Source organism: Accipiter gentilis, chromosome 11, assembly GCF_929443795.1.
Source record: "Accipiter gentilis chromosome 11, bAccGen1.1, whole genome shotgun sequence".
Classification (NCBI taxonomy): domain Eukaryota; kingdom Metazoa; phylum Chordata; class Aves; order Accipitriformes; family Accipitridae; genus Astur; species Astur gentilis.
Window position 1 is genome coordinate 3,611,057 of NC_064890.1, and position 18,993 is coordinate 3,630,049.

The 18,993-nt window shown below is 47.4% G+C and overlaps 1 protein-coding gene across 1 annotated transcript in view; it reads left to right on the top strand.

Moving 5' to 3' along the window:
* Positions 1–18,993, top strand: part of PLXNA4 (plexin A4) — a 452,832-nt gene that overhangs the window by 408,961 nt on the left and 24,878 nt on the right. The window contains exons 24-27 of the mRNA XM_049814131.1: positions 600–746; positions 8,668–8,827; positions 15,675–15,778; positions 17,564–17,663. Coding sequence (XP_049670088.1) covers positions 600–746; positions 8,668–8,827; positions 15,675–15,778; positions 17,564–17,663 — 511 coding nt within the window. The remainder of the gene's footprint in view (positions 1–599; positions 747–8,667; positions 8,828–15,674; positions 15,779–17,563; positions 17,664–18,993) is intronic.

An 18,993-nucleotide genomic window follows, 5' to 3' on the forward strand; every position in this document is an offset into this window, starting at 1 on the left:
AAGGAGAAATTAGGGAGAGGTGTGCTTTGCTGGCCCTGCCTGTGGGCTGCTTGTTGCTGTCCTGTGCTGGGCCCCACACATCTGACATCACCGACGCGACCGTACAGATCCAGGGGTACATCTCCCCTGGGTCATGGAGCGGCTTCTGTCCGAGCATCCCTATTTGCCTCCAGCATAAGAGTGTGCGGGGACACTGGGGAGTCTGCCCAGACACCCAGGACAGGGCACCAGTGTCCATTTCCCTTTCAGACCTGTCTCCAGGTCCTCTGGGACCCATCCCACCACCTGCTCCGGCGCAAAGCTCCGGCCTGGTGACAATCACTTGAACAGCCCCTACAAGGCTCTGCTAGCCCCAACATTGCCAGGGAGCGCTGGCACCTTTGTCCTGTGACAGGACACTCGAGAGGGCTGGTTGCGCTCTGTGGAAGTGGAAAGTAACCGCTATTCCTGGGCTGTATGGAACAGACTGATTCCCACTGATGCGTCTGTCTCGAACGGTTGGGGATGGCAAGCTGTGGCAGTCAGTGAGACGCTATGTAGGTTGAGTTCTCTCCTCTGCTTCTCCTGTTTCACCTCATGGTTGTCTCTCACCCCTGCAGGAGTGTGCTGGCGAGCCTCTGTTCTCCCTTTTCTGTGCCATCAAGCAGCAGATGGAAAAGGGTCCCATCGACTCGATCACTGGGGAGGCCCGGTACTCGCTGAGTGAGGACAAGCTTATCCGACAGCAGATTGATTACAAGACACTGGTGAGTGCTCTGAGCACACCGTCCAATGGGCTTGTCCAGCCTCTTCTAGAAAAAGGGGATTTAGAGAAAAGAAGGCAGCGATGGGCAAGCTGACTCTTTGGGACAATTTATTCTTGCAACCCAGCAGGGTAACCCTGCTGAAGACTGACTAGTCACATCCTCTAACACAGCAAGGTTCATGGCTGAAGCATCTGCTTGCACAGCACGTTTGCAAAGGCGGCTGCCCTGCCCCATGCCCAGAGCATCTCCAGCTCCCCAAAGGCATTGCCTGTTCTCTGAAAGCATCTGCACTCATTGCAGGGTAGACTGACAGTGCCAATCCTTTACCATTGCTTGGATTAGGTGAGGTCCGGGAGCGTTGGAGGACAAGCGTGACCCTTGTCTCATGAATATGCCTGCGAATGTGAAGACAATAGATATGGGCAATTTACTCTGTTCTGTTAGACAAAATATTTCCTAGTATCTACCCCTTTTCCCTGGAGTGATGCTGTGGTGGGTTGACCCTGGCTGGATGCCAGGTGCCCACCAAAGCTGCTCTATCAATCCCCTCCTCAGCTGGACAAGGGAGAGGAAATATAATGAAAGGCTCGTGGGTCGAGATAAGGACAGCGAGGTCAAGCAGCAATTACTGTCTCAGGCAAAACAGACTCAATTTGGGGAAATTAGTTTAATTTATTACCAATAAATCAGAGTAGGGTAATGAAAAGTAAAACCAAATCTTAAAAACACCTTCCTCCCACTCCTCCCTTCTTCCCAGGCACAACTTCAACCCTAAATTCTCTACCTCCTCCCCACCAGCGGCGCAGGGGGACAGTGAGTGGGGGTTGGGGTCAGTTCATCACACCTTGTCTCTGCCGCTCCTTCCTCCTCAGGTGCAGGACTCCTCACTCGTCCCCTGCTCCGGTGTGGGGTCCCTCCCACAGGAGACAGTCCTCCATGAACTGCTCCAGCGTGGCTCCTTCCCACAGGCTGCAGTCCTTCAGGCACAGCCTGCTCCAGCGCGGGCTTCCCATGGGGTCACAGCCAAATCCATTATCCCAGAGGCGCTACCATCATCGCTGATGGGCTTGGCCTTGGCCAGCAGCAGGTCCATCTTGGAGCTTCTAGCAGCTTCTCACAGAAGCCACCCCTGTAGCCCCCCCGCTACCAAAACCTTGCCACGCAGACCCAATTACAGATGCCCACCCTTCCAACATCCCTCTGAGTTGTAAGTCAAAGGTAAAAACTCTTCCTACAGCAGAGAAGTGGGGTTGTCACTGCAAGTTGTCACTACCCTGAGCAATTCCCTGGGAGGAGCTGATGTCCATGGTGGGGTTTCTTCCTCCTCACTCTTGGGTCCCCCCAGGGGTATCTTCATCCCACGTGTCCCCACCACCCGCTCCCTTCTCCCCGGTCCCCAGCACCAGCGGCAGAGCTGCCCAGCGCCCAGTCCCGGCACACGAAGATCTGGTGTTTGCTGGGCAGTGCCTGCCCGGGGCGGCAGCCCTTGGCCATGCAGGGTGTACCCAGCGCTGAGCTCAGGCAGGTCGGGCACGAGTCCTTGGCCATGGGACACTTGCCATCACAGGGACACCCGGCTCGGGGCAGAGATGTCCTGAGACCTTGTGGTGTTGGGTCAGTGCAAAGCCTGTGGCCTTCTGCGAGTGACAGCAAAAAGTTTTTATGAGGCTATATTGCAGGGATCTTCTCTAGAATCATCCTCACCAGAAAAAAAAATAATTAAACCCCTGTCTCTGCAATGAAGATTTCAGCATCAGGGGACATGTTGGTGGTACACAGTGGAGGGACCTATTAGTCTTCTCTAGAGCTAATGCAGCCATTCCTCTTGAACAACTGCAAGTCAAAAAAAAATGAACTTGATTTAAAGATTTCTAGGGAAAGAAAATTAATCCCTGTCACTGAGTCATTTGATTCAAAATGTAATTGTTTGCATGGTGAAAGATATACACTGCCTATGTTCAGCTTTAGCTTCTGCTCTGAGATTACACCCCCTTCCCACTTGATTAAAGAGCATCAATTAAAGAGCACTAGATATCACTTCTTTGTGTGTGTGTGGGCCTGCACTTTTTCCTGGATACAATAAACCCACTGAGCTTCTAAGTCTCTGTGGGATGAAGAACACTTTCCAAGTCTTCAATGATCCTTGTAATTTCTTTATTTCCCATGTCTTTGTTCTCAGAAAACCCCGAGCCCAAATTTTAGGAAAGTCAGAAGATGCTCTGAACTTGGCAGATTATTTTATTTGCACCTTCTTCAATTAGGAGACATTCATCTTCCTTAACTTTAGTTGACTTTAAGAGCTGTGTCCAGTCGAAATTACTTCCTTAACCTGTCTTAGATCTTAACTCAGGTGGGCTGACACTAGAAATGCCTGCTTCAGTAACTACAGACAGTCTAGAGCGGAGCTTTGATTGAATCCCAGTCTGACGAGGGGATAGACTTTATTCTTAAATAAGACCACAATTTTATTTTGCATATTAAAAACGTGACTTTCCTATTAAATCAGCAGCGTAGTGCTTCTTTTCTATTATGTGTGGTTGTCTAGCAATTTGGATGCCTGATCTCACACAGAGAGAGTGAGCAAAAGGAAGAAAATTGCAGACACAGAGTGATCACTTTCACCAAAGGAAATCCCTCCGATCCTTTTAGGCTTGATATAACACAGCCAGCAAAGGGTAGTAATTATACATCAGCCTGAACAAAGCTCTCCTCCATTCGCTTTGTGTCGTTTGATGTTAATCAGCTCTCCCTCTTACATCTCAAGAGCAGACAAATATATCCTGATAGGAATCTCAGCAGATTTACAGAGATCAGCTTTGGTGAAGGAGATTAAGAAGAAGCAGAATATGAATACGATTGTTCTTCCTTTCTGTTTCACTTTATTTTTGTTATATTTTGTCCTTTCTCTACCTTCCTTAAGCAGTCTGTCATCTTCTATTAAAAATATATAGTAATGAAATAAAGCAAGAACTGATTCAGTATTTGTAATATAGGAATTCCCTCAATGTCTTCTGCTTTCTACCAAATGTACCAGGTCACCACTGTGAGTTTGCCGTGTGTGTGGCTAAAATTCTTTGGGTTGTTCACATTTCATGAGTGCTAGATAACTGCTTGACCGAGTTAAATCACAATTCCAGCAGCGTGGTGTATTGAAACAGGCTGTTTATTGTCATTATTCCAGGAAGCCAAGGCCGGGGCTTCTTTTGGAAGGCATTTATTCTTTAGCCTGCGTTAATCATGACCAACTATTTTAAGTCATGGTTTTGAATATGGTTTGAGTGAAAAGCAGATCCAAAGAAATTGACTTATCCAGGGAGAAAAAAGAAGACAGAGCACTTGCAGACATCTGGAATTACTGATTTTTACAATACACACCTCATTCACTAAATTTAGATTGTTTCAGTCTGATTTCTTTCCAAACCAAATAGCTCCGACTTGCTGTCTGCCAGGTCCTACAGTTCTCCGAGGAAGCAGCCTCAATGTCCTAGGGTCTTTGCAGTCTTTAACAATTTCTGTACTTACAAGGGATTTTTCAGTGCAGTAGAAACTAAGCTAGTTACAGATGTGATTTGCTAGAATAAATGTGTTGCAACTAAACAGTAGGTCTTCTCCCAAGCTGTATAACTCAGAGAAACACCCTCTTGTGTTAATGTCTTCGCTAGCAGTCAGTGCTCATCACCTCTGGTCTGCAGCGTTATTAAAAACCCATCTAGATTATTCCATCTATGTGAGACAGGAAGATCTCATCCCTGCTGACTGCCATCTGCCTTTGCCAGAATCCATGATTTTTTAACCGTTCACCAAAACAGAGTCCAGATGCAAAAACCTCACTCCCTACTGCCACTGCTCCGCTGGCACCGGGAGATGAAAGACCATCCATCTCCTGCGTCAGCTTCATTTCTGTTGATACAAATAATGCAGGGGAGCAAAGACCTCGATGTGTGTCGGAAGCTGTCAAGAGCATTGGCTAATTAGTGCTTGGGGGGATAGGTGGGAGCTGCCCAGTACATCTCGAGCAGTGGCATGCTCTGCGTGGTCCCCGCACACCTCGGTGGCTCCAGGGCTGAAAGCCTAATCGGATCATCTCTTCTGACAACATATTCCAGATAGATAAAGATACTTTCAGCTGCCTTTGGTTAAGGCTTTTCAGGGAATTTTGGTGGCAGGGAGGAAGCCACTGCCAAGGTATCAGAAGACTCTCCTATGCTTGGCTTTTCTGGGAGTCCTTCTCCTCCTTGTTCACTGCCAAGCCTCGCTGTATGCTAGCCCCCTTGAACCTTCCTTATCTCAGTCTAGAAGGGAGAGGAAGATGTCTGTCCCTGGTTCAGAAGCCGTAGTCACGTCCTGGTCTCAGGGCAGAGCACTCAAACACTGCGGCGAACTCAGAGCCAGGGTCGCCTTATGAGTAATCGCAAGCTGTGCCTTTATTATTTGAACGCCAGTAATCTGTAGCGGCGATCAGGGCTCAGCTGTGCTGAGCATTGCATGTATGTGTATGGAGACGGGTCATGGCTGGAAGGGCCGACAGCCAAAAAAAGCCCAAGGATGTAGAAAAAAAGTCAATAAATACAAATCCAGTGAGATGACGTGCCCAACATAGTCAGCGGGAGAGCAGGGTTCAGAGATGACTGCTCCACTTGCTCCCAGTCCCATACCTTTTCACATTGACCCCACAACTGGCACCTTCCTTATGCTATGCTGACACAGACCTCAATGCCTGACAGAACAGCAGTGCCAAGTACTGGTGTCCTCTCGGTGGCAAACCATTCAGCATCTCCTTGAGGGACACTGGAGTCTCCTCTCCCCTTCATCCCCCTTGCTGGCTCTGCCCCACAGGGCTCAACGGCAGGTGGTGGAGTAGTAACAGTAAATGCATTCAGGAGAACAGCATCGCAAAACTTCCCTCAGAGTGACTAATCGCTAGGAATACAACACAGGCCATCTCAGGGGTCTCTTCCCCACCAGCTGACATCAAAGATTGTGTTGACGTAGCTGAGCAGCACTGCAGGAGCAATGGGAGTATTTTTCTGTCTTACTCTGGTTGTATGAGGACGGCTCTGGGTTGAAGCACAGGGCAAACCTTACTCTTCCAGTGAGACTGGAACATCTAAGCTCTGCTAAATCGATGAAGCCAATGCTTAGATTTTTTTTTCTCCTGGTCATCCCCTACCAGGGATAATCTACAGAAGCCCAGAGTGACAACAGAGGAAACCCTTGGGAGGATTCCCACAGAAGTGGTAGGAATGTCTCCATTGCAAACACCTCATTACAATTAGGAGCTTCAGTCTGTTGGAGGGGCAGCGGAGATTTTCAATCTGTGGTGTAAGGATGGCTTATATAGGGCCCATGACAATCTCTAGAGAACAGCTATTTAGTGGGTGCAATACACAGATGCACCCTGCAAAATTCCTGAAGTCTTTGTACAGAGAAAAGTTTAGTCCTCCACAAGAGAACAGTTGGAAAACACCAACTGAGAGTTGTGCAGCCTGGGGCATATATGTCAAAGTCACTGTGCTCTGGGAAAGGTGTGGGTTTCTGTAAGCAATGCTTGAATTTCTTAAAATGTTGAAAGGAGCCTCTTGACTGTCATTCAAATGAACACACTGGAGTTCCGGGGTTTACAGGTACTACCAGCTGCCCCCGTCTATGCTTGAAACCACTGAGAACAAGCTTCTCTCTGCACAGTCCTTCTAAATATTGCCTTCCCTGCTCCTTCTTCTTTCAACGGAGCTGGAAAAGAAGCAAGCAAGGACTACTGTAGTCAGAGCATGAATGTTTGTGGCTCACTCAGGCAGAGTTTTCCTGCCACCTTCCAATGTTAGCACCCTGTGAAATTCAAGGACGACCAAGTTATAAGAGCAAATTACCATTGTCAGCTTCCAGCTGGATGATGGTCCTCACGGCGTGGTGGATATTGGTGTGGTGGACACTAGTCAACACCTGCAGGAGATGTTGGGTCTTCTGGACAAGATGCTGGCCTGGCAAGGTAGCCCAGATTATTTTAAAGAGCACTAAGTGCTTTCATGTGGGGACCTGAACTGAGCCCTAGGTGTTTGCATTAGTGATGAATCACACTACGGACCTTGCTCTGACTGACATCATCTCATTTCACCTCAGCTGAGCTCAGATCACTGAGACCTGCAGAGTAACTTGGTCTCCAGAATCACATATGACCCCCCTAGCACTCTCAAAAGGGCTGTCCTAGCCTGCCATCACTTCTTCATTTCCCTATGTATAATGGGACAGGGACAACTAGTAACCACAACACTGGTTGCATTTCAGCGGTGCTTTTTATGTATAGTTCTGTGATCCTTTGAGATGAAAGATGCCACAGAACTGTAAATCTGTGCCATTGTTATTATTATCTGAATTGATGCTGCTTCAATACTCCTGGAAGTGACATATAAATAATAGCATTATGATCTAATCAATATCTCATATTTACATCTCCCCTTTCATCCAGGAAGATCACAGAGCTCTTTGTAAGCAATATCTTCACAAGTCCCTCTTAGTTGAGCATAACAGCACCAAAGGGAGCCTGGTGAGCCAATATATAATTATACTGATATGATTTCACCCAGTTTCAAGGCACTTTGAGATCCCACTGCATCTTAGTAGGTTAAGATGGAAAATGATGGAGGGTCCAGTACCTATTGCATACTACAGAAGGGAATTTACAGTCAAGGCAGAATTTGTCTAAGGCACCAAAACTAACATGTCTGCACTTGTAAAAGTGGCACAGAAACATTTAATGACCGTATATAGCCAGGAGCATCACCGAACACTTCTTCCAAGTGCAAAGGTGGTAAGTTTGTAAAAGTTTATAGACTTCACACTCCTGTAACCAGAAGAGAGCAGAATGCTCGACATAGACATGGCCAAGAGTTAGCAGGCAGATTGCTGTTAAATGCTGTGTGTATAAAAGGTATCCCGCCCGCCGTCGCCACCCCATATGCTTTGCATTTACTTTTGGACAGAGTCTTTGGAGAAAATTATATTCTCCTAAGAAATGAGAGGCCTCTCTAGTTGGGTCAATTTTCTTGTTCTATATGTGAAAGCAGAAGTTGTTGTTGCTGTTTTGTGTTTCGTTTTTTAAGAAGCCCTGCATTTCAAATCAAGAACATTCTTCTGAGAAGGGTCTGGGTCAGTCCCGAGCCTGTGCAGAAGATGGACAAGCCTAAGGCTGAGAGACTGAAGAGCACTTTTACCTGAATTGTCCAAGTCAGGTGGCAATGCAAGAAGGCCACTACTGAATTAGGTCACCTTGCCAGCTCTCTAGGGAGCATGGAATGGGTCAGAGGCCAAGGAAAGCTCCGGAGAGCCCTTTGGATATCAGTTCAGCTCCAACCAGGGTCAGGTCTGATTGAATTTTTAATGGTTTCTATGAAAAGAGTGTGTCAATGACCATTCTCTGGTACCATTTGAGTGAATGCCTTCTTTACTGAAAGCACCAGAACCTGAACTGGTATTCATGGGCTTTCTGTTATTACGTATAGTGAAGATGCCAAGGAGGTAAGGCTCAAATCTAAGGGGCTGTTCCCACAGGTATAGTAGTTCCACCTCACAGAGATAAGTGGTGTGAGACACAAGTTCAGAAGAACATCAGCCGTAAGTCACTGGCTGCAACATCTGGGAGCCCACAGCACTTAGCTGAGAGCCAACGGCTGAGTTACCTTTAATTCACTGGGCACAGACGGTGGTAAGGGGTGAGAGCAGCACAGGCATGGATGCACGGAATCCCCCTGTGTGAAACCAGATCTCTGTGCCCTCTTGAAAGGGGGAAAACTTTCGGTACACGTTTTTCCCTTATTGCACCCTAGATCCCTCTGACTTGTAGGATGCGGGGACCTGCAAGAAGGGCTGCCACGGGGTTCCCGTGCTGCTGTGAAATGTGTGGTGGGTCTCACTGCCTCTCCCTCAGGTCCTGAGCTGCGTCAACCCCGACAATGTGAACAGCCCCGAGATCCCGGTGAAGATCCTGAATTGTGACACCATCACCCAGGTCAAGGAGAAGATCCTCGATGCCATCTTCAAGAACGTGCCCTGCTCCCACCGGCCCAAAGCTGCTGATATGGACTTGGGTATGTGAGTGCACAAGGGGCCCCAATTGCCCCCGGGCAGTGGGGAGAGGGGAGATGGGAGACAGCCAAACTCAATCCAGACACTGTTTTCTGGGGCAGATGCCATTTTTCCAGACTGAGTGTACCCTTGGTGCTTGTGCAAGCAGCCGCAGTGGTGAGAGGGCAGCAGAGACTGATTAAATTGCTGCATATGCTCCTGGCTTATGAAATTTTTGGCCTTGAGGATTTAAAAAGACCAGTAGCCATCCTGCTTTTCTGCCCACAGAATTCAGCTTGGACGAGGGTATGGAAAAGGCACGATGGGGGCTATTCTCGCTGTCCTGCCAAAGACCCCTGGAAAAAGAGTACCAAATGCCCAGGGTGATGTTGTCAGCAGTGTTCTGGTTGCAGAGATTTATTCCTAGCTCTCCTCTGAATAGTGAGGGTTTGAATTATATATATCTTCTTGCTGAGATAGTCACAGCCCAAGCAGTATTAATTACTTATTGTGCAGGCACAGGAAAGGGAATGAAGCATCCTATGTTCAGTGGGCTCCATCCATCTCACCCCTGACTGCTTCCCTCTCCTGCCAGCACCCCACCACCGACAGCAGGGCTGGGAGCTGCTGCTCTGAGATTTCCTTTCTCCAGAGGACTAGGAGGTCTTAAGAAAAGATTAGCCCTTCTGTTTATGAATTCATGCTTTTTTTCCTCAGTGTTTTGTTCCTTCGTGCATTGCTCTGCTTGGAGGGTGAAAAGAGAAGCCCCAGCTTCACTTGCATTTCTAGGCAGTTGTGCTCTTGAGCTCTGGGGCACACAGGGTGCTGTACAGACCAGTGCAGGGGTGCTTCTGAGTCCAAAATCTGTTTCTGCCCAGAAATCTGGAGCGAGAATGCTGGGAGGAGTGAGATGTCTGAAGTTGGGGTCCAGGGGCAGGTGTGATAGTACACCTGGAGGTGACTGTGAAAGAATGTAGAAAAATCTGCTCGGGGCATTGTAGAGGTGTCTAGTAGGGAGCTGGGGACTGCATTGTGGCTGTCTCTGCCAGAATTTGCCCTCAGTGACCTTCAGTCAAAGAGACTTGAGTGGAAAATGATGGAGTCTATAAAACCCAGCAAAGTAGAAGAGGAACCAAAAGGAGAAGGGATGGACTGATGCCAAGAAACAATTCACAGCAATAATGGAGGTAGGAATGAGAGGTCAGGGATTAAAGCCTCTATACGTGTGTGTGTATGTGTAGGGGAGGAGGGGATTCCTGACAGAAATTGCAGCAAGATTCCTGCTCATGAAAGGCAGTTAGAATAACGAAACAAGGTGCCAAAACCAGCAGCAGTAAAGAACAGATCATATACATCATCGAGAAAGGACTCAAGGTGATTCTGGAGCTGCTGTGAGTCAGCAGGCGAATGGTGAGTGCTAGGGTGAGCAGGAGGGAGGATAGGGCAGGGTGCCAGGGCACGGTAGACCGGAGGAGTGAGGTTTCCAGCCAGATCTCTTGACCTCTCTGGTGCTGGATGATGGCCACAGAGCCCATTACGTTCCCATCTGAGACTGGGTGTGAGTGGAAAGTAGTTTGTTCTGCTGTGGGGGTGAATGATGCATCCGTAACGGGAGGTGGGAATTTTACCTGCATGTTGCAAATACAAGGGACAAGTTGGAGTCCACAGGTTTTACTGTAGCTCTGACAAGTGACAGATACAGAAGTGTGTGTGTGTGTGTGTGGTCCCAGCTGGAGCCTGACAATTTTGCATCCAGGATTGCTGCTGTTTTAAGAAATATTGACCTGCTGAGCAGTGCCGAGGACCAGCGAGTTCCAAAAAGTATTTATGAGCCTGAGCACCCCTCAGAGGGCAGACTTGTCCATACTGACAGGAGACTGCTTAATGAGAATAGCATTGTTGGCCAATAGCATTGATGATGCAGGTGGGGGGAAAAAAAAAAAACCCAAACCAAAACACCAAACCCTCCTCATCTAGTAGAAGAGTCTTGCCAGCAGCAATATAGTTGCAGGCTCCTTTAGCACAGCAGCTAACAAGGTGGGAGGAGAGGGCTGGCATGGGTGAAGCAGGAAAAGAGGATTACGCACGTCCAGCCACAGCTCCAGCCCAGCCTCTTTGCAGGAAAAGATGTTTGTTGGCACCTGGCATCCTTTGGTGACAGCGAAGGCAGCAAGGGGAGAGCAGAAAGCACTGCTGGCCATTAGGAAGCAGCACAGAGCTCTCGGGATCAGCCTGCCCTAGGCTGAATGCTCAGAACTGCAAAGGCAGCTGGATCAGCCCCGCTAGTCCATTCCAAACAGTAGGTCAGAGCAGATGACTGTAATCTGGCCTTGAAATCGATGGTTTTCTAAACCATTTCTATTACCGTTGCAATTTTCTGGGCTTTCTGTCCATACTAAGGCCGGATTGCTCACGTGGAAGAAAGCAAACAAGCTAATGAGTTATTTTGAGTTGTTAAATGCAGGGTAGCTGCAGGCAGAGTGACTTGTATGTGTCGCAAATGTCATAATGTTTTGCAGTTACCCAGACAACTCATGGAGGGGGTTGTCAGCTGAAAGCACTTATTTTGGACACCCTGAGGTTACATTTTAGTCCAAAACCCCAATTGCAGCCCTCTGAGTAAAGGCTTCTTTCTACAGTGGCTATTTTTCTGATTATTATTTTTTAACACCCTCACCATAAATAAAATACCCCATCTTCGGGAAAGCATTAGGGTGTGAGGATCACAAAACAGGAATTTGGCTTCATGCTGAGGCATTTACTCTTCCCTGTGTTTCGGTTGCTTTTTGAAAAGGACTGCTGAGGTGATGGGAGCTACTAGGTTGACTGCCTTGCACTCAGTGATGCTGTCTCAGGCTCTTTGTGGACCACGTCAGGCAAGCTTTTGCTGCCCTACCAACGGTGCAGTACTGGGATGCGGGGCTCAACCTTTAGGAGCCATTTAAACTGGGTCCAACTCGAATAAGGCAGGCAACTTGCATATATAGGATGAAATATTTCCCAGGCATCTTCCATCTGCACTTTCTGATATGAACTTTTTTTCCTTCAACCACGGTGGTCCTTTCTCCACTCCAGAAGGAGATCTGAGTTTCTCCTCTCTTCCTAGAGGTCACCACATACTTGACATTTACCTTTTTTTTTTTTTTCCTACCCACCTGATTGTGCTGGTGCCTGCAGCATACAGGCAAAGGGTTTATTCTCCTGTTTCCTGCGCCAATCTGTTTCTCATGTGGAAATTACTGGGAAGTGAAAAAACACTCAGAAGACTAAAATCAGCCCCCCAGCTCTTCAGACTAATCCTTCACGAGCACAAGTGTTCATGAAATAGGCATTGAGCCTGGGGAAGCCACGTGCATTTGTTCCACATGCCATTGCTCTGCACAGTCAGCCACAAACCATTTCGCAGCCCTTCATGAGAGGCTTTGGGTCTTTAGGAAAAGGGTGGGAAGCACAGTATATGACACGAACGGTTGATTGGAATGGATGCATCATGACCTAGAAGTGCCTGTAAAGGATGGTGTAACTGATGATGACTAGCTCAAATGAAGGCACTTGGAGTGAGCTGGCAGGTCTTCCATCCACCTGGGTATTTCAATTGCCCCTGAAAAATGTTCTCTCTGCTACAATTTTCTCCCTTGTTCAGTTGGCATCTTCACGGTGACCCGGATCAGAGAGAAGGCACGAGGAAGGTGTAACATTTTCTATAGGATTTGAGGTGCAGGAGGACATGTCCTAATCGCCCATCTTCCCATTGAGTCATTCCCTAGCCAGGCATTGCTACAGCTCAAAGAAGCACCTCTTTGTCAAAAGGCCCCTGGAATTTCCTTTTTCCCAGTTGAGCTGAACAGAAAGGTTGCTTCTTAAAAAAAAAAAAAAAAAAAAAAAAGGAAAAAAGGAAAAAAGGAAAAAAAAAGAAGTAATTCCTGCGTGCAATAAAAAGATACACTATCTGCTGAATGAAATATAAAGGCTTCACAGCAGCTGTCTCCTGAGTTTGCATTTACCACTGCTCCTGATTGGAAGGCTTGATAAAGATAATGGGATTTTTTACCTCCCTCCCCCTCTCTCTCCCTCTCTCCGGAAGGTGGAAGTGTAACAAATTGGATTGGAGTATGTCTCTCCTTTGTGCCGTCTCGCAGAGGAGTGCACAGATCTGATGAGAGAGGGGACAGGGTGCTGCCAGCGAGGACAAAGCTAACAGTTTTCACTTAGTGCTGTGAATATGGATGCCGGGGTCACCTTCTCCTCCTTTGCATCCTCCCTTCCCATTCCCTTGCTCCCAGCCGTTGCATTTCTTTGCAGACCAGTGTTTGACCACCTCAGCTGGCACTCACAGAGAAGGGGAGCGCGGTGTGCTCCTGTGAGACGAGGAAGAATTGGGGGACCGCAGCTGGGGGTCCTTTCCCTGACATCGCTCACATGCACGATGAAACGATTTGTATTTCGTCAGGGCAAACGGGCTGCAAAACTGAAGCCAGATGCTCTGAACCTGCCCTGCAGGGTGTTTTCCTCCTTGTCTTGCTCAGGAGTGGTCTTGTGCAGAGTCAGGCTGGTCCTTCCTCTTCCTCGCATGGCCCCTTTCTATAGGAAGGCCAAGGGGAAGAGCTTGGCAATCCCGTGTCTATGCAGGAGCACAGAGAGCTTGAGGGGACATCCTACGATGTCCCCGGCTCCCCTGAAGCAGACGGAAAGCTTCTGCTGTTCTGAGGACCTTGTCCAGCCCTTGACACATGATAAAGCACAGAATGAGGAAAGCTGTGCCTACCCTTCATATCAGAGCCAAGTGCAACACTGCAAACTTGTGCATCCCTCCAGAAACACTACGTGAATGTGTGTGTCTGTCGCCCAAGATGAGTCAGGAGAGAGGAGAACCATAGGAACATCCAGAGCCCTGAAGGAGAGAGGTCGAAGAGACACCGTCCCCAAGAGACCATGAAGAAGGCACAGAAGAGCCAGATTCTTTGGGCTTTTGGCACTCTGTGTGGCACTTCAAAAGAGCACCATTTCCCAGCCCAAACTTCAGCATTTGTGCTCTGCCAAGCAATGTCTGGGACCAGTTAGCTTCCCGGAATCCGGTCCAGGTGGGAATGAACAGAGAGCATCATCCTTGGACATCACAAGGATAATGTGGGTGAGGATCTAAGGAGCTGGAGTAAATGAAGGGCTGTTCAGGATCAGTGCTTAGCCAACATAACCTTTGCTTACTCTCTGAGTATCTCCAGCCAAAGTAACACCCAGCAATAAACACAGCAGCTGACCTCTTCCTGCTAATTTAAATGAATAATAAAGGCAAGGGAGGCTTTCCCAATACATTTTAATTATGTGATAAGAAAACTGCTGAAACCAAAAGAAATCTGTAATGATCCTTGCATTTTTGTGTTAGGAGAAATAAGCAGGGGTGGTAGGTGATGTCTCCATATCCAAGAGTGGATTTTAATTAACTCCTACAAAAGAATAGACTTTCTGATTCGGCTCTGGCTAAACTGTATGTGGCTGGGTCGCTGTGACTGAGACATGACAACCAAAAAGGAAGCTTTGGATGGTCCACGTGGTCCAGGGTTAAGCCACAGCTTTCCCTACTGTCACCAGGTGCTACTACATTTCTGTCTTTTTGGCCATCTTTGTGTTCCTTGCCTTCAGACAAGACTGTGAGTTATCTGTGGGGAAAGCTGTGACAATCCTCCGCATGGAGCATTCTTCAAGATTTGAGGAAAAGGCGGTACCCTGAGCAGTGACAGGGTGCTCCAGTCCTGCAGAAGGAGAGAAGCATTGAGCATTTTTGGGTGGAGGCTGGAAAGTTGGATGTGGTCAGAAACTGGAGCCCTTCTGCCACACGCTGCTGAAGGCTGGTAGAGATTATGTGCACCATGGAGCAGGGTGTTGGTTCCGTCTCTGGTTCTTCTCCCCGTTGTGCCTCTACCGTGCCCAAAGCTAAGGGCTTCCTGCTCCCCATCACTTCTGGATCTGAGTAGCAAGAAGTATTGTGCAAGCACTAATGGAGACGAACTGAGCCCAGCACAGGGTCTGGTGCCGTGCTGAGCAAGACACTGCTCCGCCCGGGGGAGCCCTCTCTGGGGCTGGGTCTTGCCAGTTAGACATATCTCAGGTATCAATAACGGCTGTGTCTATGCTGCTAAAGGAAAGAGGGCCAGGGATGAAGTTCTGTCCCTGACACCTTCATTTACTCCTGTCCCATGGTGATGGCTAACATACGCAAGGACGGGCTGGTCTTGGAAAAAGCCGCGTTGAAGCAAGAACAGAGCCAGGGAGTCAGCCAAGAGTTAAGCCCTGTGCATAACCAGGGTGCTGAAGCACCAGACCTTGCTCTGTTCAGCTCTGCCAGTAGATCCGTGGCTCTCTGGTCATTGCTTTATTTATCTGTATAGACCTCACCACTGTGTGCTGCTGTGCCCTAGCCTTGGACCTCCCATCTCTGTAGGCAACTGCTCTATGTTCTGATCTCTATACGGTGTCACGCTTTAAAGGGGTGAGTGTTTCCTGTGTAAAAGTTGTTTTGTGGTAGCAATATCATTTTGTCACGGGTAAACCGGTGTGGATAACCTAGGACTTGACTCTCAACTTTTCCACATGGCTATGATTTTTGCATACTTTCCTGAACCATCTCCCTGAACCTTTCATGGTTCACCTGTCTTCTCTTTCCCTCTGGAAAACGGAGTCTGGACATTTGTGCATTCGTATGTTGTACGTAGGCATCCGACAAAAAGTAATGGCAATGACTGACATGCTGCTACATGGATGCAGCCCACGTGTGTGTGACCACATGGGTTACGGACAGGGGATTGCCAGGGCTCTGCCCTCTGTCCCAGAGGCTCTGCACAGCAGAGTTCGATGTCCCTGTTCTTCTTGCAGAGTGGCGGCAAGCAAGTGGGGCAAGGATGATCCTTCAGGATGAAGACATCACGACCAAGATAGAGAATGACTGGAAGAGACTCAACACGCTGGCACACTATCAGGTAACTGTGTGAGGCGATGGGTGGAAGGTAGATGAGCTAAGAAAGCAAAAAGGAGAAGGGCAAATTATTATTCTTTAAGATGCAGACATAAAGAACAGTTGAGTGGGCAATAACTGGACAGAGCCCCTGTGTTGAGTACATCCATCCTGTTGACATCCATTTCTGCAGGATGTTGAGATCCATAAGAGAGAGCTAAAGATGTCTGAAAAGATCTTACACAAGTGATAAATTTTATGAAAAATGGAGTTTTGGTCAAAAGCTCCCCCTAGTCCTTTCCCTCCTTGCCAAAAAAAAAAAAAAAAAAAGCTCTTCATTAAGTTTAATCCAATGCTGACAATTTTGTCATTTCCTCAATCACACCTTAGCAATCTATGTTTCATAACAAGATTTTTTTTTTTTTTTCTTCATTTAAGAGCTGACCTGTGGAGGCAGCAAGAAATAATTTGAAAAGGAAACAAAACTTTTAACTTCAGATTGACTGAGGCATTGCTGGCTGACTCCAGAACAATTTTTTCAGGCGGAGCAGGATTGTTTTCTATTTTATTTCACCAACAAACTAGGCATAATTTTCTTTCCCTTTTTTTTGCTTTTTCCAGTTGTTTGCTTCAGGCAATGAGCTCCCAGCTATATGCATGAGCTGGGGCAGAACACGTCTCAGCTGCCAGGGTGTTGACCTCTATATCATTTACCCCGGCTATCCTGAGGGCAGACATGGAGCATGCTGGGACAGACACTGATATTCCTGTTGCCTCAGTTTCCCCATCTGTAATGTGGGGCTAAAACTACAAAGAGCCAATAATTGCCTTCTGTGATTGCTGAGGGGTTATTTAATTAGGCTCTGCAGTGCTTTGAAGATGAAAAACTGTGCAAGTGCTAATTATTATTATTACACAGACAAGAGTTAGACGTTAGCAGGTTTTTTTTTTTCACCCATCTCCTTTTTATGATGTCTTATTTATCACAGATATTCCTGATATGGCTCCTTTGAGCCACTGGCTTGTTAACATTTCTGATACAGGACCCACATGAATCGCCTAGCTATAGAGATGGAAAGTCTGGCTCGTTTCAGAAAGCTCTGTTGTCTGTGGAAACACTGTCCCATGACATCCTGGAGCACAGCTACTCCAAACTTACGGCTTTCCCCTGTCTGAGACCTTCTGACACAGCAGAGAGAAAGAAATTGTGGTAATCGCTTCAGTCCAGCAGTGCATTTGTCCTGTAGAAGGGGGAGACTCTGCATGGAGAGGCTGACAGGATCAGTCAAAGTGGAAAATATAGATATCCATTTCTGAGCCTGGTACCTAGATATCACCTGCAATTGAGGTGGAAGGAATAGAAAATTTCACATCAGTTTTATCGTCCTTATGGGACATCCCATCCTTCATGTTTGAAATAGCTCAGATGATTTTATTCTTCTCATGCTCCTGTTCTGCAGAAGAGGTTCCTTGTGAAGAACCTACTGTCAGCTTTCCTGAGGTTAATGCAAAGACTCACATTGTCATCACCGGACTTTGAATCAGGACCTGAATGGAGCAGAGTCTGCTTTGTCATCACTTGTCCTATTGTGCAAGTGCAGGCTTCTAGCAGTGTAACAAGGGATTTTGTTCCTTTTTTGTTAACAGACCCACTGAAGAAAGCATTTGAAGCTTTGGGCCAAAACTACTGCCTTGCCTACAGTGACACTGTTTTACGGCTCAGTTTCTGCTGCTTGAATTTCTGCTGTCCTTGGCATGCTCCTCAGCCAGTTTTCAGAAGCTTATTGACAAAGTCCCTTTTTCTCTACAGGTGCCAGATGGATCTGTGGTAGCTTTAGTCTCCAAGCAAGTCACTGCCTACAATGCAGTCAACAACTCCACTGTCTCCCGGACGTCAGCCAGCAAGTACGGTAAGGATTTGTGTGCTGATATGGATTGAAAGAACACTGGAGAAGAGAGCCCAGAAGTCGTGGTGGTTACAAGATGCTGAGAACAGCAGAGAGAATGATAGGCAGATGACTAGTTGTCGTGGTTTAACCCCAGCCAGCAACTAAGCACCACGCAGCCGCTCACTCGCTCCCCCCCCCACCCAGTGGGATGGGGGAGAGAATTGGGGAAAAAAGAGTAAACCTTGTGGGTTGAGATAAGAACAGTTTAATAGAACAGAAAGGAAGAAAATAATAATTATAATAATAACAGTAATAAAATTACAATAATAATAGTAAAAGGATTGGAACATACAAAACAACTGATGCACAATGCAATTGCTCACCGCTTGCTGACTGATGCCTAGATAGTTCCCAAGCAGCGATCCACCCCCAGGCCAACTCCCCCAGTTTGTATACTGGGCATGACATCCCATGGTCTGGAATACCCCTTTGGCCAGTTTGGGTCAGCTGTCCTGGCAGTGTCCCCTCCCAGCTTCTTGTGCCGCCCCAGCCTCCCTGCTGGCTGGGCATGAGAAGCTGAAAAATCCTTGACTTCTTAGTATAAATGCTACTTAGCAACAACTGAAAACATCAGTGTGTTATCAACATTCTTCTCATACTAAATCCAAAACATAACACTACACAAGCTACTAGGAAGAAAATTAACTCTATCCCAGCCAAAACCAGAACACTAGTTGATAAGATTGCTTGAGGGATGGCAGGAGGAGGGAATTTAGCCATCTAAAACTTTGGCATTTGGTCCAAGCTGTTGATCCAAGTGGTTGGATTGCTCTTGGGAAGTATTTCTCCTCCCTCATTAATGAAAGGAGAAGCCTATATAATTAGCTGCCTACATTTTAGATCACTGAATCTCACTCTTAGAGTTTGCACAGGAAGAGGTAAGGGAGAAACACTGCACACTGTATGGGCTCAGTCGTTCTGGTGGGCAAAGTCCTTGGAGCATGGTCTGTTGTGAAGAGGAATCTGTGGCACAGATGAGCAACCACAATCTACATAGGGCGTAGCCTGGCTACAGTTATATCTCAGTGTGGGTGTTGTGTGTCCCACCCAGCTATCTTATTGTCCCAAGGGAATTTGCACCTGGAATAATAGTAAAAATTCCTTACTGAGGTCTTATATCAGTATATCTCAAGGCAGTGGATTGTTGTTCCCACTTTACCCATGAGACAACTGAGAATGAGACAGCTGTGACATAGAGACCCAGTGGAAAATCTTCTGTAGAGCCAAACAGAGACCTCCTGAGCCTCACTCACACCATCACACACCTTTCTCCCCTGTGCTAGAATTGCAG